The sequence below is a fragment of the Equus asinus genome, chromosome 6 (genome assembly GCF_041296235.1).
Source record: "Equus asinus isolate D_3611 breed Donkey chromosome 6, EquAss-T2T_v2, whole genome shotgun sequence".
Classification (NCBI taxonomy): Eukaryota; Metazoa; Chordata; class Mammalia; order Perissodactyla; family Equidae; genus Equus; species Equus asinus.
In genome coordinates, this window is record NC_091795.1 from 34,014,883 (window position 1) to 34,028,189 (window position 13,307).

Here is a 13,307-nt window from a genome sequence, read left to right on the forward strand (position 1 = left end):
TTGTTAGGCATCATAGGGGACAATTGTAGTGGGGTTCAAAGGGGATGAATCCCCTAGTTAAAGCATTGAAGATCACCAAGAGAGAAAGCAAGGGCTGCAGCTCTTAAAGCTTGGAACAGTATGTGGGGAATCTCAGATTTCTTTCCTGGAAGTTCCACTGCCCTGCTGTGTGACCTTCATCAAGCCCTTGGCCCCTGCACATCCAGCCAGTACATGGTACTAAAGGGATACTTACCTGTTTCATTGGGATCACTGAAGAACTAATGCATTCATTGTTGCCAGAACTGCAACTCTTTTTGCTTTTCTTTTTTGCACCCAAGGGTGGCTTGTGTGACAGGCATGATTTAAAAGATAAGCCAATAACCAATGCCTATTTCTACCTTTAGAATTTCTACCTCTTAAATTGACATAAAATAATACTGACAATCTTGACTAAGTTTTTCTGTGCGTACTGAATAACATACATCTGAAAGGGTAGTCAGAGCCCCTCTTCAAAACCGGAGAAAAATTAAATGGCAAGATTTCTACAATCATAAGGTCCCCTGCACTGCTGCTCTCAGAGGTCAACTTTAAGTGACCCAGTGATTCTAGGTGACCAAATATTTTTGTCACATACATTTCTGCTATAGTCATATAGTTTTGTTTAACTTCTAAGTCCATTTCTTTGCGGGGGGGTGGGGGGGGGTGGGGAGGAATCAGGCAAAATGGGAGATTAATAAGAGCATTCAGGTCTTTTTTTTCAAATGGAGATTTAGAAATTTAAAAACATGAGCTATTTAAAGTTGTTGAGAGGTTATAATGACAAAAGGAAGGGGTGACACTGAAGAGCAGGCAGGTCCTGAAACCATCTTTATGGAAGCCAGATCTTTAGTTGCCCAGGGGAATATATGACAAGGGAAACCATTTCTTTTCACAGAAAATATTTTAGTGACAGTAAAGATTCACAATAATGGCTTGCAATTCACAGCATCATAAATGGGTGAAGCCCAAAGCCTGTTTCTGTATGGAAATAAACAAAATTCCTAATTTGGAATTTTTTTCTTATGTTTTAAGCCAATATAGTTCTATTTCTAGTCCTGTCATTCTTAGCTCACTAAGTACGTAAATGTATTAAATAATCACAATTTAAAAGTAAGCAAAATTGGCAGATTAGGGAGCATTTTGAAGCACAGAGCTACTAAATTCATACTGATTATGGATTTGGCAACATTATTCCCATCTTTTACTTCAAAATAAATGTTAAAGACATTTAAAGAATGTCTTTAGAGAATAAAGACAATAGAAAAAAAATCTGGCATATAAGAAGAAAGAATGGAATTTTTTCTATATTTTTCTCTACTTATTAGAGGAAGCGATGATACTCTGCATATGTTTTCCTTGCTTTATTATTCTATTTCTATTTTCAGTAATTCTAAATCTATATTTAACAGCTTTTATTGTGTGAAATTTCACAATTAATGGCTCTAAGAAGTCTTATTTTCTTCCAGTTTTTAAATATTGGATCATTGACTAGTTGGCTTATCCTTGTTTTCTTATGCTTTATAAAAATCCCATTTGGTTTTAGAAATTAGTCATCTCTTGATTTTCTTATGTAGGGAATGTGATATTCATTTACCATCATGTCTCAGTTTCAAAAATGATTATTATGTATTAGAAACTTATTTGTGTCATCTCACCTTTCATACAAAACTTAAAGGTCATTATTTTAAGATTAATGATGCAATTGTCCATTCTTCCAATAAACATCTTAAGAGTTTTACTACCCAACAAAGAAGGTACACTTCTGCTAACATTAAGATAGTGGAATAAAAATAGAATTATACACTTTTTAAATATTAAAATAAAACAAACTGGATTTAGATGATAATCTGTTGATATTTTTCATTAGTTATCTACTGTTTATTTGAAAATGGAGCATGACTTCAGGAACCCAATGCAAAACTAGGTTGCATCAAAAGGATGCAAAGTGGTGAACTGTGCTGACTTTTTAGGTGAATTTAGTATGATTGATTGTGATAATGTCTATCCTTATGATATTGGTTAAAATAACAAAACTTTCTTTGACATAGAGTACAATGCCAGGATCAGATAATTTCCAACACTTCTTAGGATCTAGTCTCTTGACATTGTTTATGAAAACTAAGTCTTACTACAATTATGGATTTGATGCCTACTTCCCATGGCATCACACAAATGTACAAGTTAGCCCTTCAAGAGAAGATGTGAAGTGATTGCAAGATTTCAGTCAAGAGACACCATTATTAAAATCATGGTTATAATTTCACTCTGACCAGATAGATGTAGGGTTTGTTTCAAACTTTTGTTTCTTGAAAAAGAAGTTTTTATTTAACTTCCTAGTGCAGAGGATTGAGAAAAGTCAGGTAGAATAATTTGCACACTCCAAAAGAATAATCCACAGATGTATTTACAAAGTAATTCATCGTGGAAGACAAGATCAGGCAGTTGGCATGCAATTTGACCAAAATGTTACTACTGAAGAGAAATACTTCAGTAAGAGAGAATCTGATTAATTTTGATGGCAACAGATCTGAATCAAGAGTTTCAAGATAAAGAGATCATGTTTTGAGTTTGTTTTATGATGGGGCATTACACACAGAACATTGGGCTTAAAAAAGTACATGGTTCTTAGAAGATGATGCTAACCGGAACTTCTCCAGAATATTCTCTCTTGGTTACAGAATAGATTTGCAAAAGAAAATGGATGAAAGAGGTCAAGAGAGAGGTTGTGCAGATTTAACAGAACATCTAGCTGGAGTTCCAGTCAAGTTCATCATCAGCAAGGCATCTGTACGGATGAAGGTATTCAGAGAAAAGCAATAAAATAAGATACAGTATTGATGATGAAAGAAAAGATTAGAGTCTAAGAAAGCTTTCCTTCCAGAAAATAAGATTAGAATGAAATATTTGAAATATATTTATTGCCCAGAAGGAAAATGACTATTCAAGATGAGTAAGACAATGTGTTCTGAAGCAGTAAAAGAAATCTGAACTAAGAACACTCCACATTGTCCATCCAGAAGTCTTTCCTATTTGTAAGATACATAGGCCATAACATGACACATATTTTTCTTCTAAGGGCTGTGATCAAAGCCATATTTCATGAATCACTTAAATTAAGCTAGAGAAAGCATTTGACAAAATAATCTATAGGAACAGAATGTTGACAATGGCAAGTGAAATACACTTTTATTTCTAGAATATAGTAAACCAAGAAAAACAGTGAATACATAGAGGTAGCCATCAACAGACACCCTGCTATTCTAGATGAGAATGCTAAACAGTTAAATGACAAACTAAACGGAAAAAAAATAGATTACACAATCTCATAAAAGCACAATGGACAGGAAAATTTATCCTTTTCATGGAAATTACTTGCTATTAGAGATAAGGACTTTGAATTCCCTCGCCCAACCAATATTTAGCACTGCGTCTTTTACGTAGTTGGAACAGAACAGAAATGTTGAATTCAATGAATCAGAAAATATCCTTATGTGAACAAGAAATAAATACAACTCGTTGAAGCTGTGATGGTTAGCTTGTCATTAGAAATTAGGAACAACATCTGGAAACACTGATCATCTTCTAGAATAACATGGTTGTCAAAATGTTATCAAATACAGTACTGAACAAAACAAACTCTGTTTCACTTTTACTAGGGGGTCTCTTTATTTCCTTTATTTTGAGTTATCTGAGGTAATGGGAAATTGTGAAAATCCATTAATGAAATTCCCCAGATAATATTTAGCATCTAGTTTTAATACTCTTCTCTCTTTTTTACTTATTTATATTTTATTGTATCAACTTGTTCACATTTTAGCTTTTTCTTCAACTGCCTTCAGTCCAGGAAATATTGGGGCATGTCCATGTAGGAACAAGAAAAAAATCACAATAGATCTAGGTAACCAATTTAAAATAATATATTTCTTGACTAGAGCTGACAAATCCAAGTGTACACAGAAAAACCAGAAAGCAGAAACTGAATTACAGATACTATTTTTGAAAAAAGGGTATTCACTCAACACTTGGGCATCCCATAATTATTTCGTTCAATTGAAGGGAACATATATATCTGGACTTGCTCTCACATATCAAAACTAGTTAAAAATGGGAGGCGGGGGAAGTTCCTAAGACACTATGACAGACATTAATTATTTAAAACATATTAATAAATAATGAACATCTTAGAATAAAACCAGACCATTATCACACATAGACAATATCTCAAAATTAGAATATGCCTCATGAAAAAATGTTATAAACCAGTACTTCTTAAAAGGGTTGCCTGTGTTTCACAAATGTCAAAAGATATATGCAATCATTGCCCCTCATTTAGGTATCTCTCATGTGCCTAATTTCCAAGTTCTCACAAAATATTACTAGTCATTGGCTGCCAAATAATCCTCAGAATATTAACTGAAATCTAAGGCATTAATTGCTAATACATTAAAGTGTGAATTATTTGCCTTCCTTCTTTGAATTAGAGGCTTTCAAAACTTGAAAAACTTCTAAAACTCAAAGGAATGAAAGTTCATTTATTGAACCACAGGTGATGGCATTGACATTTCTGAGACAGAGGCACTCTTCTTAAAGCCACTGACCCCTTCTACTCTTACAAGCAATAATGCCTTCAAACTAAAATAGGAACTCCTGGACCCACAAGTTCAGGTGATGCAATCAAATCAACTCACTGATTAGATCCAAGTTAGGTCAATCTATGTCTCCAATTAAGGTCAAAAAAAGTTATTTTCTTGGTTCATGTCCCAGCTTTGCCATAATAGAGTCTGTTTTCTTATTTTAGAATGAGAGCATTAGAATATAAAGTTGTTTTTCTACACATAAAACAATTTGGTAAGATAACCAACTGGTTTAATTTGATCAGTGAATAACTGATTTTTTTCAATGAATAGAATTGATCTCATAAGTTTAGGGTCACCATCATGGAGTATGTAACTAAAAAGCTACTTTTTATAAGAGAGAAGTATACCATCTTCCTTTGCACAAGACTATTTGAATTCAGGGAGACAACTACACAGGTATGGTGTGACAGACACAAAGCTTCCTATGATGCCTGACACCCAAGAAGATTTTTACGTTTCTTATAAAAAATCCTATTTCCCATTTGTTCCAAAACAATGCCTTGAGTTTGTTAAATGTCATTTTTATAACATTGGGAGAATGAATTTGCACTAAAAAACTACTTAAGGGTTGATTTTCTCTGAAAGTTTGCATAATTTGGGTTGTGCAAAAATCAGTGACCATTTACACTGCTGCAAATATAACTAAGGAAGACCACGCAGGAATCAGAATTTAAGTGGTTATAGTTTGATTATCATTACAGATTAGAGGGGTAGGCTTTTGGGAGAAAGACTGAATTATGCAACAACCCATCTTACAAGCAAAGTTTGTGCAAAGAACTACTGCCACTCTCCAAATGGAAAATTCCCGTTTAATTTTTTTACTGTTACTGTTAGAGTATTTCCACTATCCCTCCCATCCAGATTTATCATCTGAAGTTTGTTTGAATCTTACTCTCTCTAGATCTGTACTCTCCTACTCTCCCTAGGTCAGGAAACGTCCTTTGAGCCCAAACACTTAATGGCCAACCCTCTGGAAGGTCTGAATAAAATTCTTTGGAACTGCTGTGAATTCCCTGAACACACACCCTTTTGTTCAAATGAAGCACAGAAATGCATTCCAAACTCAAAATGAAATAGCTAGCAATTTAGATTTTTTTCCATTACTACTACACTTTGATCAGTGGAGATAATCAAGAATTGACAACAGACAGAACCAGAAGATATTTTAAAAAAGGCACTTTCCCTAAAAGAGGTTGCTTAAAGTATGGGTCTACACAACTAGGTACAATGCTTGTTTCAATGACTATTTCATCCCACTACAAAATACTGTTTTTGACTACAAAATACTTTTCTTTAATAGGGGGAATACAGAACTTTTCAGATAAAATGCAATTCTCATCTGAACCACAATTTTTTTTGCATATACATATAGCGTTGGACAAATAATTCTCACATTTTCTTTTCCCTAAATTGTATTATCAGATATAGTTGTCAACCATTTGTTCAGCTCTTGATTATTGCTTATTCAGGGAGTAAGGAAGTAAATGTCCAATCAAGGGTATTTGTTGTGTGTGTGTGTGTGTGTGTGTGTGTGTGTGTGCGCATGCACACGTGTGCATGCCTGCGCGTGTATATATGTATCTTTAATTATATGCCAGTTTCAGGTAGGATTGATTTGAATATTATCAGTTTCTGGTATTTTAATGAATGTTTTTCATTTATCACCATGAATATTCATGGTGATTTTAATCGAGTCCAATTTTTTTAATGTGAAACATATGCAATAAGAATGACTGTAACTGACCTCTAATTTCCAATTTTCTCTTTACCAATTCAAATCCTACCAGTGTCACAAATTATGCTCGCACACCTTGTCAAACTTCTCTCCATAAGCCAATTGAGAGAAATTCAAATTTGGAAAGGAGGGATTGAAATGGCAAAGAACAAAAGTGTACATTAGGGCAAGTTACCAGTCTTTTGGGAATAGGTCAGGGCTCCACTCAATCAGTCTGAGGACGTAGGGAACTAACATTCCTCACCTCCAAACTCTGTTCCTATATTTTGTTAGTGTGAACAAAGACATTTATATGCAATAAAATCTATTAAAACTTGTAGCATTTTTGTGTGGAGTCAGCCATAAGTTACATCAGCATCCCTCCATCTCTGACCCGAACATCAAATTCCTGTCCAGAGCAGGGTTATTGCTCTTGTGTTCTGACTTTATTGTTATAATGTGGCTCCTGTTGTATTTCATCAAAAAAAACCCAAACATTTAGGTGGAATTTTTCAGCTTTATCAGAATGTTTGATGTTCAGCCTTCTACATTCTAAAATCCTACATTACTGTTTCCAATCTTGTTCAAAATAATGCACAAAGTATAAATCTTTGGGTAGCTAAAGATAATCAGAGCTTATGGAATGGTTTTTATTTCTCCAATCCAGGCGTATATCTCCATTTTTAAAAGAATCCATTAAATCCTCTGAAACATAGTGAATAAAAATTAATTAAAAACATGAAAATCAGGTATACAGATAATTTCCATATCATGGCATTGGAGCTTATTTGTATTCAAAATGTATTTACATACGTCAAAAAAAAACTTGCCTCAACCTTTCTCCCATGATGAATATAATGGATATTACCTGCACTAAAGTAATTTCTGATATGCCATAGTTAAGTTTCTCTTTCCTTTGGTTTCTCTTCTTCCTTCTTTCATGCCTCTTCTCTCCTACCTTCCCTCGCTCCTTTTTTTTTCATACTTTTCTTCTTCTTTCTACTTTCCTCTTTCCCAAAAACATGTAAACTGGCTTAAGAGATTAAGTAAACAAACACTAAAATAAGTAAACAAAACAAAGCCAGTTTGTTAACTAACAAGTTGTTTAATCCTTTGAACTTTAGTTTCCTCTACTTTCACTCTAACATTTCTATCACTGTATAAGTTTTCAAAAAGTTTTTTCTCTGATTACCCCCTTAGCAACCAGGTTGTGCCGAAATGGCTCAAAAATGCATCTTCTACTTTGAGATTTAATAAAAATGGCATCTCTTGTCTGTTGAAAAAGTTTTAAGCCAATGACTTAAAAAAAATTGATTGCCAACCAGAAAACTAATGGTGCTTCTTAGACAGCAGTTGTGTGAATGATAATACGTAGGCATACATCCTGGATTACTTTATTTCTCTAGTTCCTCATCATGACCCATGAAGAGCATTTGTACCCATTGTCCCCCATGACCTGTTGAGTCATCCTGCCCCACCTCTCAAGCCGAAGGCACATACAACAGAAGAGGCCTTTCCCACTTTGTACACAGAATCACATAAAACATATACACACTGACATGGTATATAACTGTGCACATACGCATTTTTTTTAACATGTGTTCATCATGCCAGCATGGGACGATAAAAACACGGTTCTCAGTTTTGAAATCCAAACTGTTGTTCTTTGACAAAATGGAAATAATCTATCCAAATCTCTTCTGGTTTAGTAGAAACGTTGACTTTTAACAAATATACCTTCCTGGGGGCTTTCATTATATTTCATAAAAGAAGCTACAGCTTTGAATCTCATGTACATTAATACAGAGGGAAAAAGGAAGATTCAAATATTTCTCTTTTTTTGTTTACACATGATACTATAGTAGCTTCTCCTTAAAAATATAGCAATTTTGCCATGCCAGACAACAAAATAAATGGTGCTCAAATCATGGGTGCACTTTCTTGGCAAAATCATTGAAAGTTTCTGTGTATGGGGTATCTCACATTCTTGACTCTTTCAGAGCTTTGAAGGCGGTCATCTGTGGCTATTTTGTGAAATAAACATATTATATTTTTTTTCTTCATTGGCCATCAGTGAAGGAGGATGAAGAGTAAGATGGAGGCAGTGGCAAAGACAGCAGACTACAGATGCAGGTATGGCACCAAATAGCAATCAAGCTTGGAAAAAATCATGAGGAGGCCAAGAGCAGACCTACAACTGAGCAATATATAGCAAACCTTTACAATGCATTTGACTCAGAATAATTATAAAGTGGTATAACATTCCTCTAAGAGAAGCCTTCTCCCATGCAAGGATTTATGAACTTTGCCAATAAGACTCAAAGAAGGAAACAGGCTTCTTGATGGTGTTCTCAGTCTCAAACACCTCTGCAAATGCCAACAGTGCAAGTGATAAAAGCCAGTGATGGTTTGACTACATCTAAATGAGGAAAAGACAATGGAAATGAAGCTCTGGAGGCAGTGACGAACAATGGGTACTGAGAGGATGATGGAAAGCAACTCTGCCAGTAAAACATCTCCTACATGAGCTTGTGGAGTCTGAGATCCACAAAGATGCTTTGCGCATCCATGTAAATAATAAGATTTGGAAAGTCACACATGAAAGCACACAAGGCAAGCTAAACAAACAGCACTCAGTTCCACAGGTGCTATGTACAGATGGACACGGAAGCTGAATGGTATGGGAAACTATACCATCGAGGCTGAAGATAAGAAAGGAAGCAAGGGAGATGTAATGTTTTGATCACTTCTTGGCAGAGAGAATCTTGGTAATTACCAACTCGGCAGAAAGGACACATTGCAAGACAGATTGCTCTTGGTTCTTGAAGAATGTTGAAGCAGGATCATTTTGGATATGCAAAGAGGTGACTATGCTTTGGGAAGAGGCACAAAATAGCCAATGTATTGGGCTCTAGGTGAGACTGCATGGAACAGGCTTTCCAGATGGCATCTCCATGCAAGCCAGGTCAGCTCTTTTCCCAGCTACGTTTTCTGCAAGCCAAACAATATAGGAACTGAAATCTTTGGGTTCAAGAATGATTTTTCCACATATTTTTATCAAACGGTCAAACTGCTGAATTTCTGAAAATGGCTTGGGAAAGAACTGAGTTTTGTAACCAGTTGGATTTCCACAAGGCATTCACCATGGTGACAATGTTATATTCCTGGTAATGCCACACTTAAAACAGAAGCATCATGGTTGACTGGGAAAAGAACTAAAGGTGGAAGAGCCACACTTCAGAATTTGCAAATAGTTTACAGTAGATGGCACCTTGTATTGAAAGAAAGGGACTGAGGGAGAAGAAGCCAAGGTGAAGAACCTCAACACATACATTTGGAAATCTTGCCAAGAAATCATGATTCTTCTATTCACTGACTTGTTATTTCTTTGCATTTGATGAAAATGGACCAGATACTCATATTTTCATGAGAAGGGAAACATTGGAGTGATTGAGCAAAGAATATATAATTGTTAGTGTTTGGCAACTATGTTAGTTTTTGGCAACAGCACATCAACCTGTATTAAATTCAAACATTTTCTGGCTTTCAAGGGTTACTGATAACCTAGTATGCATTGGAACCTGATGAATGAATTCCTATTGTTTTCATCATCTCTAACATGTGAACAAAATCCACACATAGAGAGGCTGGCTCCTGAACAGAGAATGAAAATTACTAGGAATAACAAAGGGAAGTAGACTCACAATGAGTAAATATACAAAAGCCCCAAATAATTATAATAGTCACAGCTTGGCAATGAGTTTCCAGGAGATGAAATTAGTTTTCTTATAAAGAATGGAGATTTTACAAGGCTAGTATAAACATGGGGTAATTGGAAAATCAAATTGCTCTTTGTGAGTTACTGTAAGGTCTGGAATAATGGTGATAACATTTACTTTAAAAAAATCCTCCCTATGAATCACTTTAGTTTGGTGTTTTAGCAGTACTGTTGCCAAGAATGCCTGCCTTGGAAGCACAACAGTAGGAACTCTAATTATGAATCCCAAATCCTGGCTTACCCCTGACACAATGAGCTCTCCTCCCAGATTCTGTACTTCTGCCTTCACCTTGCTGCAGATATTAAGCTGATGGCAATACAAGGCAATTCGTTGAAGGTAGGCTAATAAATCCTGCTTGCATGCTGAATCAGGACACTATAAAACATTAAAAAAAAGTGATCTCACTTAGCAAGTACTCTTCAGTTTTTAACACTTGCTATATAAAAGCTGTGAAAAGAAAAGGTTTCAGTGATGACACCTTAATTACATCCATTTAACTTAACTTCTTTATAGGGCATTTTAGGAAGGCTTGAGCCAATAGTTTAGAATGGTTAGCTCTACATTGATAAAATTCTATAAAAAGAATATTGAAGATCTTCCAAAAAGTCTTATTGGGACTTCTGTATATGTTTATGAGTATTTTTACCAGTTGTCTTCCAAAATGTTAAGAAAACTTACTATTCTATAGGTTTTTTCCTATTGGCCCATTCAATATTCACTATGTGCAAAGTTATTTAATACAGACAATCAAAGCAACAGATGCTAGAAGGAAACTGCTCTGTGTGGCAATCTCTCTGCCACAGCAGAGAAGAGAGTTTCAAACCAATTAGTTGGGGGAAAAAATCATGTTTCCTTTGGCTTCCTAAGACACGCATCATTCATTAAAGGAAGTCGATTGCACTTTTTGGATTTTCACATTTATCAAAATTTTAGCAACCTGATAAACTCCTTTTAAATAAGAGTCTCTGAGAAGGATTATAACCACTGTAAAAGGAATAGATTTGAGTGGAAAGAATTTGAAGCCAATTGAAATAAACGCATATGAGTAACAACAGAACCCTCCAAAGGAGGCACCAGAGAGTCAACCATGGCCAGGGATTTTGAATTCTCTTTGTGACCTATGTGGGTAGATGTCCATCAAATATACCCTGGGCTTAGCTGAACATTTCCACAGACACTGACATGACTCCCTAAAACATTTCTGAGGCTTCAATGCCAATGGCTATCCTGTAATTAAAGTATATTTCTATTCTATCAAAAGTTCAGCTCCAGATTCTCCAGGTCATTCCGTTGTTCTGGCTCAATATGGCACTTGTAAAGGACATGTAATCACCTGATCCTTGATGAAACATGATAAGAAATAAGTAGCTACAGCCCAAACTGAAGTATCTTATTTAGAAAAAGAGTATGAGAAAAAGACTCCAGCTAAGTTTCCTTCAAGCTCAAGAGAGAGTATTCTTTCATTAATACTGTGAACCCAGTGGTTTCAACACAACCATTTATTTAATAAATGCAAAAGGGGTCTCTTTTATACACTACTCTTACTATTGTGGTATGTTTTTTCACTAACTGCATTTATCAAGAAAGAATCCCACAGAGACTGTTTTTAGCTTTCTGTAAGTGGCGAATACTATAATATTTATCCTTCTCCAGAGACCCATATTCTGAAAGGAATTAACTTTAAAATGATATCTCCCCAGAGGGTTGACAAGGCTTTCAATACAAATACCTTGAAGCAAATTAAACTGGAAGTTCTATCTCAATGGAACATTAATTAAAAATGCAATGGTCCATAAAAATTTTATATTGTGTGCATATCTCAAATCTTCATACAAATATTTTCAGGCAAAATAAAGGCAACCAATCCACTTCTTGGTAATGCTCATTCTATTTTATTATTTAAATAGAAGCATTTAATACACACATAAATGCATGATGGACCAAGAAAAATAACTTATATCATGGAAACAGGTATCGAATTTGAGAAAGAAATGTCCCATTCAGACAAAACATTAGCAAAAATTGCAAGTTGCTTCATAGCTAATGACAGTAAGAATGTCACAATGAGTATTATGTTTAATCTTCATCTGTCTATTTTAAAAGTCATCATTAAACAGCATTTAAATACTTTATCACTTAATCTCAAAATACATCTAGAGTGCTGAATCTAGAATTTGTGTGTGTGCACAAGCAGTGTGTTTTCCAAATATGAAAACTGTTTTGGGCTACGATTCAATTTTTTATAATTGTTGGAAATAAGGACCCAAAGATGCAAAATCAAAACCAATGATCACAATAAAAAATACTGAACTTGAGGAGTCTAAACATGTTGAGAAATAGTTTCAGCTATTGAAATTCAGAGTATAATGGAAAAGCTATCCAAACTCCATGCATTTTCACTCCAGGGAAGAAGTCCTTCCTAACAAAACCATTTTCAGAACCACCCACCAATCTCTGGTCACTCCACTCATTCCAACCCCCTCAACATTTGCAGAAAAGAATGTGGCATTCTTTTCTGGTGAGTGCATTTCTGTTTTTTTGCACGCATACGTGCATATTTTCAAGTAAGTTCATTTTCTCTCTTCTCTTCTATGTGAGCTTTCTGGGGTACATATGGAACTCTGTAGAAAGAAGTGCAACTTATGCTGCAAGCCTGGCAGTTGAATTGCTCTGAAATTGGCAATTTAGTAATGACTTGGTCCTCAACTCCAACCAATTTTGGGGGATTCTCAAATTATGGTAATATTTAATGAAGCATCTTTACTATTGTTTCTCAAAAATTCAAAAGCAAGCAAAAAGCAGCCCTTTGGATTAGCCAACATATATGTAAAAAAATTAAAATGAGACAATCTGTTGGCTCATTTTAAATGTAATCCTAATAGTTTAACCATGTGTTTTTCTTTTCAGTCTTTAAAATATGAATAAATTTGGTATTGACCCGAAGGATTCTAGAATCTGGGATGTTGAAGACAGCAAGTATTTAGAGGAAGAGCCGAATATTAAGGAATGAGGAAGGAAAATTATAATAAGTAACAAATATCGTAGGAGACTAGGGTCATCTATGGAGAAGGAAGCAATCCTAGATCTTTCAGTGCCTTTAGAGAGCCTCACTGTATTGCAGTCTAGTAAGCAAATTCATGCTCATAATGTTGCCTC

General features: G+C 35.1%; 1 protein-coding gene across 6 annotated transcripts in view; it reads right to left on the minus strand.

Annotated features, from left to right (window-relative positions):
- CTNNA2 (catenin alpha 2) overlaps positions 1-13,307 on the minus strand; it is a 1,089,024-nt gene that overhangs the window by 26,735 nt on the left and 1,048,982 nt on the right. For all 6 annotated transcript variants that reach the window (XM_044772747.2, XM_070511884.1, XM_044772741.2 and 3 more), the window contains one exon: positions 10,392-10,526. In XM_044772747.2, coding sequence (XP_044628682.1) covers positions 10,392-10,526 — 135 coding nt within the window. The remainder of the gene's footprint in view (positions 1-10,391; positions 10,527-13,307) is intronic.